Source organism: Carya illinoinensis, chromosome 9 (genome assembly GCF_018687715.1).
Source record: "Carya illinoinensis cultivar Pawnee chromosome 9, C.illinoinensisPawnee_v1, whole genome shotgun sequence".
Classification (NCBI taxonomy): domain Eukaryota; kingdom Viridiplantae; phylum Streptophyta; class Magnoliopsida; order Fagales; family Juglandaceae; genus Carya; species Carya illinoinensis.
In genome coordinates, this window is record NC_056760.1 from 6,774,595 (window position 1) to 6,791,294 (window position 16,700).

At 36.8% G+C, this 16,700-nt stretch overlaps 1 protein-coding gene across 1 annotated transcript; it reads right to left on the bottom strand.

The window, feature by feature from the left end:
- Positions 1 to 10,518: 10,518 nt before the first annotated feature.
- On the bottom strand, positions 10,519 to 12,280 carry LOC122277250 (trans-resveratrol di-O-methyltransferase-like). Its single transcript, XM_043087187.1, has 2 exons — positions 11,422 to 12,280; positions 10,519 to 11,052 (listed from the first exon to the last, which is right to left on the bottom strand). Exons 1-2 carry the CDS (start codon positions 12,196 to 12,198, stop codon positions 10,744 to 10,746), a joined length of 1,086 nt encoding a protein of 361 aa, XP_042943121.1. The 5' UTR covers positions 12,199 to 12,280; the 3' UTR covers positions 10,519 to 10,743.
- Between the last annotated feature and the right edge of the window lie 4,420 nt (positions 12,281 to 16,700).

Genomic DNA, 16,700 nt, shown 5'->3' on the forward strand with positions numbered 1-16,700 from the left:
TCTCTCTCTCTCTCTCTCTCTCTCTCTCTCTCTCTCTCTCTCTCTCTCTCCCACGCCGGAATCACCTTTAGCCCCAACCCACCGCCGTCCGGCCACCGTGGGCGACACCACCCCCACCGGTCGAACCCCCTTCCTCTGGCGCACCACCCCACTGAATCCCAGCCCTATCCGGCCAGCCGTTTGGCCGGAAAACGTCCAACAAAGCCCCACGATTTTTGCCTCGATCCGCCGCCGTCGCTCCACCTCCGGCCACCACCTCTTCACCACTTCATCACCGGTTCCTTGCCGTCCTAACCCACCAATTTCCGGCCTCTAATAGCCACCGGAACAGCTCCCACGAGCTAGCTTTCCATTTTGGAAAATCCGGCCATCAACCACCGTTTCCGCCGCCACCCACGGCCAAACTTCACTTCCACTAGCTTCATAATCATCCTTAGACCATTCCCTATCAATCTCAAGCCCTGGTTTGTCCCCATTTAAAAGTGAGTATTTTACAACCCACCACCACAGTGAATTTTCAATGTTACGTTGCTTTCCTTCCGCCGTTTGCAACGCCGCAAGCTTTCTAAAAATACCGTATAGCGCTGTAAGTATTTTCCAGACCCTAATTTTAGATTTAAATATATTTTGCTCTTACAATAAATTATTGCTGCTGGTTGGTTGATTCCGGACTGAGTCCGAGGAGTTCGGGGGTCGGATGGATGGAGGACGGAGTTGCTTGATTTATTGATTTATGATTGGTTATTTGATTTGTGCATTGAAATTAAATTTAAATGGTGCATGCACGTGCATTTTATTTTATTTGAGAAATCCTATTTTGTTGGCGTGAATGAATTTTCGGGTGCGTGTGTCTCACGAGCCCAAGCCGGGATGGGTTATTATCTTGGTGGAGCTCCTCTGGTTACTCGGGAGTGGATAATACTGAGTGACGTCCCCTGAGTTGTCGCTGGGCGACGACGGGAGCTGGGCTAGAGGATGGCCCGGCCAGGTACGCGCTGGGCGCGAGTTTGGGCATCGCTCTACTCACCGACTCCGTGGCCCTTCGCTGGCGAGGGCTAGAGGATGGCCTGGCCAGGTACACGCTGGGCGCGAGTCTGAGCATCGCTCGTTTAGGTGTCACATGCGTAGTCGTTACCTGCGGTGTGGCACAGAGCCAGGGTGTGCGGGTGATCCCTAGGGGAGATCATGGTGCATGCATAACCAGTTTGTTTTTATGGTTTTCGGATGTGGGCCATTTTCTGAGAAAATGGCGATGTTGGTTTTCGAGGCATTGATCCATTTTCTGGGAAAATGGTGGTTTGGGCCATTATCTGGGATAATGGCCAGGCTTGGTTTTAAGGATATGTTTTTATGGGCCAAATGGGTTTTTGGCGTGCGTGGTAAAAATGTGGTTTTGCGGGACATGTACATTGGCTTTTTTTGCATCCATGTTGTTTGAGTTTTATATGTTTTTATCTAGTGGTGTTTGGAGTTTACTTACTTGCAGCACCATTTTTGGTACCTTAGATTTTGGTGCAAAGATCGAGGATGAGAAGGAGGAGGCTGAGCCCGAGGATGCGGCTCCGCCGGGATGCTGATGTTATGTTTTGTAATTGATATTAAATTATATTCGTGTCGTGTAATATTTATTTATGTATGTTTTGATTAGCTTTGTATTAAACAAGAAAAAAAAAATTCTGGTACTTAGTTATTGACTTGCTTTTCGCTGCGTATTTCTAGTGCACATTCGTCTCTTATACACACACTTGGCACACATCGATAGGGTGATGACCCGTGATGTCATCATCCGGACGTCTTGATTTTCCCGTGTCCGCGCATGGGGATTTGGGGGCGTCACATCGTAAGTGCTCTGAAAGTTTTCATTTGTAAGTAAAATATATTTGGTTTTATGCAGACTTCAGAACTGGGCTTACAGTGAACCAGTGCGTATGCAAATAAAAAGTGAAACGCTTTGAAACGGTCCGTCCATTACCAAGGCTTTAACAGCCTCCAATAAAAACCCGCCATGTCAGCAATTTTATACAAAAATGATAAGAGTCATCACACCATATAAAATCAAGATTCCTACGGTTTGTCTTTCTTCCTCACCTAGCATCTGTGAAATTTGCAACCCCTCACAAATTCTAGATTGCCGCACAACACGAGTTTTTGTGAAATTTGTTTCTCATCTCAACGATCTTTAGTTTTTTCACCCTCTCCAGGGATTATTTTTTCTTCTTTTTTCACTGTAATTTACCATCTACTCCTAGTTGAAGGAATGAGATTTTGCGGGTAGGGGTTTTGTAATTTTGTTGCCCTCAAGGTCATCTTCAGAGCTTCAAATATTTTACAGTAGAGATAAAATTCCGCAGTAAAGAGATAAAACACATCAATCTCGATTGTCGATTTCAAAAAGGCCAAAGCTTCAAAAAATCAAAAGCATGATTTAAATGGTTGCAAAATTTTGCATCCTTCTTACCATAATTGAAGATTTCTATGAAAAAAAAAAAAAAAAAGAGGAACCCAGCCCACTAAATTTAGACTAGATCATGAACCTTTCTCCAATCAACTCCGCCAAAAGCATTTTTTTTTCTTGGTGGGAGCCTTCTATGCTTCTCAACAGGAGCTTAGAATCTCCATTGAAATGGATGATGCAAGCAGTTAGTGAGAAGAAATTCTGAGGAAGAAAATAATCATAATCGTTACCTCCATTTTTTTTTTGGGCAATTTTTTTTTCTTGTTGGGTTTCTATGGTTCTCAACAGGAGCTCAAAATCTCCATTAAAGTGGGTGATGCAAACAGTTAGTGAGAAGAAATTTTGAAGAAGAAAATAATCAGAAGAGAAGTCAGATTCTCAATATTATGGCCTTTTGACCACTGGTATTTGGGAGAGGGGAGTCTTTTGTTTCGGTGTAAGGGCGAGGGGGGGCTCTCGAGATTTTTGAGAGGGAGGAGAGGGGAAGGGTAACTGGAGAGGGAGAAAGACTTTTTGTTTATTTTTATCACCTGCTATGCAGACACATGAAAGTTGGCATGGGAGGCTTACTTGTCACTTAATTATTGGAAGGCTATTATTTAGAATATAGCAGATCGACCGGCTAGAAGTTAATTCCAAATAAAAAACATGCCGGACCATAGCTTCTCTAGCCCTAGCCAGAAAGCCCATTTTCTCAGTCTTTTTGTAGCATATTCCTCCTTTAAATATTCCTATCATTCTGATCTCCATCACAGGTTAAATATTCCCCCTTTCGTATTGATCATCTGCCTGTAGTACTTTATTAATTATTTCTGATATATGTAACTTCCCTACACTTCCTTCACCATTGAATTGCATTCAAATCCCAATTCCAATACATGATTTTGCGATCAATTGGAATAGAGTAAGTCTACACTTAGGCTTATACTTCCGCCCACACCACACACTGTCCATGTGACTTTTAAATTTTTTTTTTGTGTATAGTAAATTTTTTTTTTCTCCTTTTAGATTCAGTTTCCCTTTTCCCCTTTTCCCTGTCCCGTCCGTGTCGCGTCTCAAGAGTGGGTTTCAAATACATTTTCAGTTCATGCCTCCATCCCTCCAAGTTTACCCCTACGATTTAAGGTTCTACAAATCTGCTGTCTGTCCAGTGTTTGTTTAAAGGCATCTGCAAGGTAACCCATTTTGGGTTCTGCAACTATGACATGGATTTATGGATGTGGTGATAGTTGATAGTTTGGGTTCTGCAACTATATTTTTCTTCCATGGAAAAATTTTTACTTTTTAAGTTATTATCATTTTCAGAAATAAATTTAACAAAAAACTGACTTGAGAATCAATATTTGTGGTTCTGGTTTCGAAAGAGAGGAAACAGGAATTGAGGAGGAGAATGGGTCTAGTTTTGGAAGAGAGGAAACGAGAATGGAAGATGAGAATGAGTTTGATTTCGGAAGAGAGGGAATGCGTCTCAGGCACGATTTCTTGTTGGGGAGAGGGGGATGGGTTTTGAGCCGGCTTAAGTGATGAACCGTGACATGGCGGTTAGATCGGGTTCGCTATATCACGGTATGTGGTATATGCAGAAGAACCGGTTTAAGCCCAGACTTTCTCATTGGAATATGTTTTCACAGTATTATTTGTTAATGAGATATGAAAGGTATATAGAGACATTTTATAAAAATATATTTATAAATTCGCATAAACAAAAATATTGTTATAAACTATCTTGAATTGTATGACCACATTTATCTAGTCGTCAAATGCATAGTACATAGTGCTAGCATAGTGAGCTAGCATAGTCCCCTTTGTACGCCTATATATATCGTTGAATTCTTTAAGAAATATATAAGTTTGATATACAGATCAATAAGAGAATCTCCTCTCATTCTCTCTTTTTCATTGAGTTCATAACACGTTATCAGCACGATTCTCAAACGAACCATCAGAATCCAACTCCTCGTCGTGGTTCTCACGCAACCTCCGATTCGAAAGAGTTGGTGTGCTTCGTGCTCAATGGGCTGGAGAGAGAAAGATGGGTATAGCGGAGGCGGTAATGGCCGAAACAATCCCGTAACATTTGAGGTTAACGTTGACCTTCCGATGCCGCCGTCACCATATCTTGGTGGGAGCAAACATGCGATCTGCAAGTTTGATCCAGCCGAGAGGATCAAAACCAGCTTCGTCCACTTTAAGAAAGAAAAACGGCACCGTGAAGCACTGCTGCACCAAGTCTCTCTTCTTCCTGAAAAATGAGGTCGACGATGTTCAGATCCGAACAATCTGCCATAGCTAGAAGCAGAGCAAGCTCCGCTGCTCGCATCCCGAGCACAAGGTCTCCGTCCTCGGTGCCACTGGCGGGATCTGGCAGCTCCTGGCTTTGTTAATGAGACCACGGCCTGAAACTACTCCGTTCGGCCGGCCAGTTCATGACCAAGATAGGGAGCTTCCTCGCCGAATTCTTTCAAAATGGCTACGTTCTGCAGATCAGCTCTAGCGCCTGGTTCCAGATCCCTTGTCGTGGTGCCGCTCGAATCCCTGCTCCAGTTCCGGTACATGGCTGTTCTCAAAGCCAAACTTTCTGAGCTCTCCTCCATTTGTGGTGGTATTCTCAACAAGCTTGACTCCATCTGCGAGGATCAGATGGTGGTGATGGGAGTAGGAAATCAGGTGATGTATAAGCTGGCCTTGGCTCCTCTCGAGCTCTGTAAGGGAGTGTACAGTGAGTTTGGGGGACTTACCAGAAAGTTACGTGACTTTGAGGCTGAAACCCAGACCTTGATGTCTCAAGAAAACATGGTTGCTTTGGTTTCTCGCACCGGAAGGCATTTGCAACGGTACAACAAGGGTCGTCGCCAAGTTGTAGATGTTGAAGAGAAGATAAGAAAATAAAAAATAAAAATTCTGGAAAACATCACTTGGGCACTGCCGGCAGGGAATTTCAATCTATTACGGAGAAAATATGGAAATAAGTCTAAAATGGTGAAGCACCCGAACATGGTTGAGCTCCACGAGGAGATGGCAGTGGGGTCCAGCTTGGCCGACAAAACATGGAAGCTCACTAGACGTTTCCGTGCATCAGTATCTCATTTTCATGGACTTTTGCTGCTCTCCTGTAAAGCCCCCCAAGCTGGCACGCAGAAGTGAAAATGACTGCCTGTCATTATTGTCCAGACCTACCTTGGACTATTGAAACTTGGCGTGCCAGGTAAAGTCAAAAAAAAAAAAATTGGCTTGAGGTACGTACGTTTCTTTCATCTCAGGCACTATGAAATTTGTTGAAATATTGCTATGTATTATTGTCTTTATTCCTTGTGTTCTAAAACTTTGGGAAGTTCAACACGTTACGCATGCTTTTAACACATGTGGGGGCATAAATTTGTTAGGCATCAATATTAAAATCAAGATGAGGACAACATATATATTAAAGAAAGATAAAAGTAGAAACAAAACTAAAGACTTTTGAAAGGATGACATGAGAGATGACATCATCTTCTCCTATTTGTCAGCCTAGGTGTCAGATTTTTTTTTCACAATTTATCATATGGTGGTACTATCAACTATGTTAGCCTCTGAATATGCTTGTCCATATAGGAATGATACACCTTAGTGGCAAAACACGAGCTTCAAAGCTGTGATTAGATTCATTAGTCAAATATAGTATGATAAAATTTTATATTTATTAACATAGTTTACATATTAATTATATTTGATGAATTAAAATTTTTATAATTCACATTTTAATGTGATTAATTTTATTCATATTGTTTAGATACAAGTTTTATTTATTGATGATATGATTTATCTGAGAATGGAAATGGAGCATCCCTGAAGGATCGCCCTAAATCAATAATAGCTTTTGAGTATCTTATAGTTTAAATGATTGATACTTGTACCAAAAGCTCATTATGATTTATGCACCTGAAGTTGCATAATTGAAATTGTGGAAAGAATATAGATTTGAATGAACGTCTCGAATGTACTCTTGAAGTAGCAATATCGAGTATGCTCCTGAAGTAGCAATACGAATGCAAACGTTCACAATATATTCTAAATTTATATATGGTCTTTTAATGACTGAGCAAAATAATGAGCTTTTGATGAAAATCATTAGTCACGTCTTACTAGATCTACATCATTCCTTGAAGTGAATGATAATGAATTTATATCATTATATTCCCTGAAGTGAAAATAATGATGTGTTTCATTCAAAGAAACTAAGAGATTGAACGTGATAATGAATATCTTTTCGAGCCAGAAGCTCGTATTGGAAAAGCTATAAACTTTCTCTTTGAGATGATATTATACAATTATTGAATCAAATATTATGATGCATCAAAAAGTGATATGATTCAAAATATTTGTATCTTTTCATAGTTATCTTGATCATCCAAAATCAATTACGATAAGTCGAATGATTTTCATATGGACGTCCATGAAAGAACCAGAAGATTCTTTTACTATAAAGTCTTACCACCAGAAGTGGAAAGAAAAATTTGCCAGAAGCAAATAAGATGAAATAATTCGACGTTATCTTGATTATCATATGTGAACCAGAAGTTCAGATGATAATTAAATTTTGGATGCAATAAGATAAAAATGTCTCATATTCTAGCTGCTAAAATCCCAGCGAGGATCGAAGTCCCTGTAGGACAATTAAGAAATTCAGCAGTCTAAAGACATGTCTAAAGGCATGTGAGACGTATTGATACAAAAGATAGAACATCTCAAAAGAAAAAGACACAAATAATTTGGTGCTCCTGAAGAGGCCATACCCACAAAACAAGCAATAAAGTCCATCCAAATTCTCTGTATAAAATTCTCCTATATAAACTCTTGAAGAGTGCCTCCTGAAGAGGTTTTTCATGAAAATGTCTTCCCTTGAAGAGGGACAGGTACCTGAAAATAACAAGAGCTCGTTACATTTCATGAATAATGGAGAAATTATGGATAGAAATAAAATCGTTGTTGACAACATATTCCCATATGAGATGGCAATTGACATTACCAGAAGTAATGGAGAAAGTGAATCAAGAACCGTCGAAAAATACCGACATAAAATATTGGCCAATATTTGAAAGAAACAATTCCTGCAGAATTGATTCACTAGTAAAATATGATGCATCGAGACTTATAGTCCAAACACCTAAAGAGGTGATGCTTGTTGAATGTCAATGGGTATTTATAGAAAGGAAATAAAAATGTGATATATAAATCACGAGTCAGTTTATCAATTCCTGCAGAATTGATATCACTTAGTAAAATGTGATAAATATGGACTTGAAGTCCAAACATCTAAAGAGGTGATTTTTGTTAAATATCAGTGGATATTTATATACATGATATAAAAAAGCCTGAAACTTTTAATATGAAAATGTGATATAAAATCACAAGTTAGTTTCTCGAAGAAACAATATTGATATGATTTTAAAGTGGTTGAAATCATATTGAGATTTTTATTAGCTTGAAAGTTACCGAGAGTTTGGATATGCATGATTAACTGCATATTTATATGGATCATTGGATCATGATATATATATGAAAATCCCTGAAGGATAGAAAATGTCTGAAGCTTCTAATATGAATACATCTGGAAATATGTATTCTATCAAGTTTCAGAGATCCTTATATGATCTAAAGCAATCCAAACGCAAACAAGCTATTATTGCAGTTTATATATATGATTTAAATGTCATTGAGGCTCCAGAAGAGCTCATGAAACTGCACATATTTGAAATATAAATCTGAAACCCTTGCGGCTTCAAGGGGAAGATGGATGATGTTATTAGTCATGAAATACCATCTTTTAAATACAATTAGTATTTCAGATTCATATTATAGGTTTGATAAGAAGTGTGCATTATTAAAGAAGAAATAAAATGAAGCACACAGAACATCTACCAGAAGATAGAAACACAAATATGAATATTTGTGAAATATTATTTTATTATCTTGAAGCAAGAATTACAGAAATTTAAGGCACTTTGCCTCATTCTTCAAATGCTCTTGTTTTTCAAGAATCTGCATGGCATCCCTATCTAAAGCGGTGGGCAATCGAAAAGAAGATTTAAGTAAAGATTTTAAATTCCTATTCTCTTTCTTTATTGATTCTATCTTCATGTTGGACTCCAGAAGAAGTCGCTGAAGTATAGCAATATTCTCGTGGAGATTGTCAACTCCACAAGTTCTGGATTGCAGTCGCTGAGAAAATGCGACAATGGATGATGAGTATCGGGTACCGAGACTCACAAGCTCATAGATAGCTTCATTATCTGACCTATGAGTCAGATCATTACATTGCATGATAGCACCTGTGGTAGAAGCAGGAGCAGCTGATGAATGAGGTGCAGAGTATCTCATATATTGGCCATGAGAAGATCGCTGAGCCATTGCAGAGTAAAAATATAGAGAGAGATTGCAGGATAAGAATGCAGAAAGAGATTGCAGAGTAAAAATGCAATATGATTACAGAAAAGTGAAGAAGATGAGATGCGAATGAAGATGAGCTGAATATCTCTTTTATAGAGAAAATTATGATACAGCATCTCTCGTGAAGCAAGAGAAAAGAGACGAAATATAGCTTCATAGCTCTGCGGCGCCTGACAGCTGAGGCGCCTGACAGCACGCCTGACAGCTGCAGCACCTAACAGCACGTCTAACAGCTGCAGCACCTGACAGCACGCCTGACACCTACAGAGGAGTTGAAAATCTACGGTGCTTGTCTGATCTTAAAAAGGCTAGCCACCGTTTTTATTAAAAATGAGGTTAGCAGTTTAATGTTGATGAATTCTCCACTAACTATGTTATTTACAAGAACTTCAGAAGTGTACAACTCCAGAAGAGTAGTGATCAGCAGAAAGATCCAGTTGTGATTATTTTATCAACATGGATCAAGTCCACAGTTAGTTGGATGTACAAATGCGAGTTATCTTTTAGATACACACAAGAAGATCATTGCAATTCATGAGAAGAAATTTGAAATTGATATCAAGAAGGTACGATCAAGTAAAAATCTGGCAGATTTATTCACTAAAGCATTACCAACTGCAACATTTAAGAAGATTATGCAGAACATTGGAATGCAGAGGTTTGAAGACCTGTTATCATGCACTTTTCAGGGGAAGTAATGTCTTGAAGACTTGTGCTGATTGTACTCTTTTTCCTTCGCTAAGGTTTTATCCCACTGGGTTTTCCTTTGCAAGGTTTTAATGAGGCAATCCTAAAGCACTCGGCGATACATATGAATATTGTACTCTTTTTCCTTCGCTATTGGTTTTTTTCCACAGGATTTTTTCTTGGCAAAGTTTTAACGAGGCATATTCTTTAAATATGGTCATCCAAAGGGGAAGTGTTATAAATTATCTTGAATTTTATGACCACATTTATCTAGTCGTCAAATGCATAGTACATAGTGCTAGCATAGTGAGCTAGCATAGTTTCCTTTGTACGCCTATATATATTGTTGAATTCTTTAAGAAATATATAAATTTGATATACAGATCAATAAGAGAATCTCCTCTCATTCTCTCTTTTTCATTGAGTTCATAACAAATATATATTTTTATAGTATCGCATCAAATAATATTATTTTTTAAGTTTATTTTTGTAAGATTTCTGTTTAGATTTGACACCTCTCTTTATTAATTAATGCACATGTGACTACTTTCACTAGATTAATCTTTTAAAAGTACTGTGATATTCATCCGGCTCATCATTCAAATATGTTTACACTGTTCTGGCTATAAGTTGGAATATTAATTAATAATTAATTACCTCTCGCACATGATTTTCTTGGTGATATGAAAGTTTGTATTATTTGGAAATTAGTTAATTTGAAGGAAATTTAGTCATAACCTCAATTATTGCATGCGATAGCAGCCAATTGGTTATAAGTTTTGCTATTTATTATCCCCACGCACTACACACTATACTTATTTTTATTTTTTTGATTTTATTATTCTTAAACTAATTGAGTTCTTATATTCATAATCCATACACTATACATATGCATGTGAGGATGATGAATATAATTTTTGTAAAACTATAACCTTTAACTAAGAAGACAATGAATTAAAATTATAAACTTTAATTATATATGATAGTAAACAACAGCAAGATTCATGGCTCCAGTACTTCATGAGTTCCTAAGCTTGGAAGTACTATTCATTCTATATATGGTACTTAGGATGCATCATATATAGCCTTATTTCTTTTTTCAACAGGACTGATCATCTTAAGCTAATTAAAGATACAAGTATATATATTTGGGTGGTGATTGTTGTATCCGACCATTAAGGATAAACCTCAATCAGGGATTTCATGCCATAGGATGCCGCTATTTTGTAGCGGCTAAAGCCAGCCTCCAGGAAGAGCTTTTCCCATTCTTTCTTGGTCCTTTCTTTTCCAGGGAGCAAAACCATCATCAGTGTGTCAAAGAGGAGTTTTGCTTTGGTGATATCTTCATCATCCTTCTCCTCATTTATCACCACGTCTATGATAATTACCTTATTTCCTTCCTTATAACCTTTGCTTGTAATAGCTTCTTTGCATCTCTTCAGTATGTTGACACAGTCTTCATCGTTCCAATCATGCATAATCCACTGTACATGTCAAATATCAGATTTTAGATCAATCAGATTGATAGTTGTCTTAAATTTCATAAATTTAACCTAAAGTTAATTAATTCCGAACTTAGGTAAGGAGCACATGCACTGGAATATTATATATATATATATAGTTTTTTTTTTTAAATATTATATATATAGCTGTCTTTTAGTATTTATGAAAGTTACCAAAATTTTATGAATGGTATTCAATTTTACCAATTGGTCTACCATATATCCCAACTGTTTATCTAGATCATATATAACTGTGGTTAAATAGAGTAAATTCAAAAGAATACACTCCAGATTTCGAAATAAAGTTTAGAACTTGAATTAAGCCACGAAATATATGTAGGAGTTGCACACCTTAAACATAATTGCATCTGCAGGAGGGATGGACTGAAACATATCACCACCAACGTAGTTGAAGTTTGAACTTTCTGGCAAGTTGGCAACGACATGTGGAAGGTCATACACAGTGCATTTAATGTGAGGGAATGCCTCGGAAATGATCCTTGCCATAGTCCCAGTTCCACCTCCAACATCAACCAACGAACCCAAACCCTCAAAAATGGGCTTGTAATCCTTGACGACCAACCTCATAAATTGGGAATCGCTGGCCATTGCTTCATTAAAAGTGTCACCGTATTCTGGGTTTTCGTTGCAGTAGTCCCACAAACCCATCCCATGCGCTTTTGCAAAAGGCGTGAGCTCAGTCCCTCGAAACCAATCTCCCAAGGAATACCATGGGTTTACGAGAGCAGGGTCAAGCATTGCTACAACAAACGGTGACAAGCTGGTGCGATCGTCTTTGAGGACGAGCCTAGAAGAAGGCGTGAGAGCATAGGCTTCTTCTTCTTCTCGATCTTCATGCACAGTTGTTGTCTTGGTGAAGAAGCCGGAATGCGACAATAAACGCATAAGCCTATGCACACAGATAGTTTTTTTTGGGTCAATGTGAAGCTTAGAGACCAATTGTGGAAGAGTCATGGGTTGGCCATGGCTATGGATAATGTCAGGTATGCCAAGCTGAATTGCACAGCCGAGTGACATGGAATCTATGAAGCTAAATAGATGTTTGTACAGATGAGACTGAACTCGAAACAACTCACTCGCTTCCTGGCCACAATTCACGAGATCCATCTTCTTAACTTGGTGTAGATCTCTTAACTCAGAGCTTCTTGCATGTACATACAATCAAATTGGCCCTTTATATAGATGGTTGATGTTGCGGAAATTAAGGTGCCCGATTCCCGATTTGTTAGGACAAAGCAAAATTTAGTGGGTCCGGGGTCCATTCCACCTTTTTATTTATTTATGTTTTTCAAGGATCAATGAAATCAACATGCACAAGATAATATTAATAATTATGCTAAAGAGATTACCAGAAAAGCCCAGTAAAAGAGATTGGACGCAAGTTGGCCGAGTGAATACAAAACCAATATTGCCAGCAGCCTCAACAACCTCCTCTCGGCTCGCCCCCTAGCTCTTCCCTAAATCGGATTCTATGATCCCTCAATCTTCTCCCTTCTTTCATCGGTATTCGGTAACAGATCCATGCTTCATGAATACAATTAAATTAATAGATTGTTTAATAAAAACATTATAAAATTAAAATATTATTTTTTAATAATATTTTTATTTTGAGATTTGAAACAATTAAATTATTTTTTGTGTTTTATATAAAAATTTAGAAAAATTGTAATGATTAGATAAAAAATATAAGAGATAAATTAAAAAGTATTTGTATCTTAAGATGAGGCCAATTGGTAATCTAAATAGGGCCTAAATAGACATAAATGTCAAAGACATAATAAAAATAATTAAATATACATATTTTTATCAATTTAAGTTTTTAGGACAAGTGTTAATTTCACAATATATCATAAAATAAAAGATTATATTTCAAAAATATTTTAATTTTATAATATTTTTGTTCAATTTCTTCTCTCTCATTTTGTAAAGCATCATAACTTAAATCATTTTATTATTATTCATAAATCATTTTACTAATATTCACAAATTTATTATCTCATTTCATTCTCCAAACATCCCTTAACATATATTTTGGATCCTAAGATATTTTGAAATTTATTTTTTGTAACACCATGCAATATATGCAGAAAGCCAAACATTTTTCATGTTGGTCAAAAAGCTTAAGAAATTGAGCTTTAATCCCTTAATATTATTCTATATATTCATGTAATTATTACTGTCATCTAACAAACTAATTATTAATTAATCCTTTATCTTCTTTTTTTTAGCTGAAAGGAATCCAAAGCCTCGGCAACTACACCTGGAATATTAATCTAACAGGAAACTGCACAGCCATACGTACTGCATCCGCAACACTTACCGGTCTTTTAAACAAGAGAAATATTATATATTGAATACGCATAGTATATTTTTTTTTTAAAAAAATTAATTTTTTAAATATAAATTTTATATTTATTTAAAAAAATATACGACACTTACACACTTTATAATTATAAATATTATTTCTCTTAAAACACAAATATAGATATAAATATTATTTCTCTGAAAACGCAAATATAGACGCGTACGTATACCACTAAGGTTTTATCTCTAAGAATTATGAAAAATGCAAAAAACATTACACAAGAAACTCAAGCGAAAGGGGATCAAAACATCATAAGATGCATTCCAGGAGATAGCAACTGCATCGTAGTTCATGATCACCGGAGATAATATAATATTATCAATTAAACAGTTGCGGCCTGAAGTGCAACGCTCTTGTAACGTTTTTTATTGGCTGGATTGATGAGTGCTTTTCCGCCAAATTAAAAGTAAAACGTGAAAATTGCACCGGTGTATCATGTTTCTTGGCTAAATGGTGGAAAGTATGAAAAACGCATTCCACATGCACATTCTAGATCGCTTACTTTTTCTTTTTAACACTTTTGAGATTTCATTAGTTTATCATTTATGGATTATTTTCATGTATTATCAAATATTTATAGTATGTGATTCGTTATGATCATGACTTTAATTATTATCATCGTGCACTTACCTTTTTGGTTGACGTTGTGTTTCGCAGCCTGGGTAATTTCACAATTCTTATGTTTGACCTGCAAGACTCAAGGAAATAAGGGTTTAGAGTGGTGAAGGTCATTTCTGATATCTAAGTCAGAATTATCTCTTTTTGTGTGGAAATATCTAGAGAAAAATATTTAGAGAGCTATACCTATACGTGCGACGTGTTTATATACATGGTCGTAGTGGTCCCCATCATTTGCTTGGCTGCTCATAGAGGGGTGTACGAGGTACTGCGTAGGTGGCAAATTTTCTACCCTATCATGTCAATTCATGTTGCCCTGCCATATTTTGAGTGGGTCACTAGTCTGTTTCTGCTGCAGGTAAGGGGTGGGGGGTATGCACATTATCTTGTCCCATAAGTGCATGGACGCTTATCCCTGTATTGCATGCTGGTTTCTCAAATCATTTAATACAACATGCCTACTGTTAGATGGCATGGGTTGCTGTCTGGGTAGGTGACACATCCAGTAAATTTCCTTCTCACTTCTTTCTGTTTATCCTGTTAGGAAAATGATAGGGCCACCGCTGGTGGCTCTCGCTGGGGGCCACTGTTGGCCCTATTTTATTTTTTTTTTAATTTTTTTTTTAATGATTAAGTAATTTTTTTATAATATTATTATAATTTTTTTTATATTTTTTAAAAATGTTTAAAAGTATTAAAAAATAATTTAAAAAAAAATCAAAAAGGCAAAAAAATTTTTTTACCTAACGGTGACTCCCAGCGGGAGCCACCAACGGTGCATGTAGCACCGTCCATCCTGTTATTAGTTACAGATATGATCGATAAATATCGGCAATTCGATAAATAGAAATACGTGATAAAATAATGGTCTGTGTATACAGACCCGTCACATGAACAGTATTTACTGTTCATATAAACTCTAAAATACTATATACTCAAGTGAGACTAGTTTATAGACCCAGTAGTACTGTACTTATTGGCTGCTCTTGATGTTTCATCGCTTGATCCTAAGGACCAAGATTAATTATGTGATCTTCACATATATAAATGGTACTAATCTTGATTGACATGCAAGTTCATACTCGTGTACGTAAACAGTCAAAAATCTATTCATATTGGAGAAAAAGGCCGGTGCTACTCGCACTAATGAGACCACCTAAATACTTAAGAATAGGTAAAAAGTTTTTCTCTTTTTTATTTTTTTTTAAATCTATTTTTTTAAATAATTATATTTTATAAATTTATTAAAAAATATTTACTTAACTATTAAATAAAACAAATAAAAATAAAAACCAACAGTCGGTGGCCACGATGGCCACCATCAACGACCACCTTCTGTAGAAGCAATTCTCCCAGAAAAAAACTTATACGAGGAAGAAATGAATACTACTTGTCACCTAATCTCAACTAGGGTTGAGCAATGGGGTACCGAATCGGGTATCCGGATATACCCAGCCCGAAATCAGGATTCCAAATCTAAGCCGGGTTTCGGGCCATATATACCACGGTTATGACCCGGGCTGGAACCCAGATTGATCCGAGTTTTTATAACCCGTAAATCAGGGTTCCGGCCTATACCCGGTTTTTTTTTTTTCAAGAAAAAATAATACTGAAAGCCTATATTATATTACACTTTTTTCAAGAAAATGTATCAAAATTACATATTCAAGAAAAAATAATGCTGAAATTGAAAGACTCTATATTCATCTATATTGACTACTGAAAAAACTTCATAATTCATTACTGGATGTAGGTTTTTTTTCCAACAACTGGAAGTGATTCTTCTATAACTAGAATGAAAGTTGCAATCTTGTAAGTGAAAAATTCCACCAACATTGGTATCAATTCCAAGTGCATATACCCATATTCTGGAATGAGAATCCTGCACCTAAAAACTAGATTCTCAAGCACAAAGGTAAAAATATATAGCAATCAGCGACGAACATGTAGAAGAAGATATCGACTATACCGAAAGTGATCAGTCAAAGTGAGTCAATAGATGATGATGCTGAAAATGAGTATAATTTTTATGATAGTTTTATTGATGATAGATGATAGTGATCTCACTGATAATCACAATTTGCTGAAATATGAGGTTGGTATTCATGTACCACTACAACATGATGGCCCCAGAATGGAAGAGACCTGGTATATTGAGCCATTTTACTGTTTTCCGCAAACGTGATGGGGGCATATTTCCAATGGGATTCACTAAAGAAGCTACTGATAGAAACTCAAAGGCTGGATCAAATGTTTTAAGCTCTGAAAGCAGGTCGGTTTAAACTGCCTGATATGTATTCAATTTTTTTTTTCTTTTTAATTCTCTCAGAAAGTATGGCATTTTGGTATAATAATCTTTTATTTCTATTTTGATATTTGTGTTGCAGTGAGAGGGCTTTGCTAAATCGTCTAATGATTGAATTGTACAAGTTGGATAGTGATGTTCTTGTTGGGCATAATATATCCGGGTTTGACCTTGATGTTCATGTACGTCCTGAACTACAAGATAGTGTTTTCGTTTATATGACCTATTTATGCACGGCAATCAGCTTACAAAATTGCCAGCACTTGATGCAATCCATCAGCACCTCTCTTCGAAAGCACGCTATAAGTGTTTTATTATTGA

What these genes read in the sequence shown, in the direction of transcription:
- LOC122277250 (XM_043087187.1), bottom strand. Translation starts at nt 12,198, where the DNA reads ATGGATCTCGTGAATTGTGGCCAGGAAGCGAGTGAGTTGTTTCGAGTT. An exon ending in CAGATGCAATTATGTTTAAG is followed by an intron (nt 11,053 to 11,421) that starts GTGTGCAACTCC and finishes TGACATGTACAG; the next exon opens with TGGATTATGCATGATTGGAA.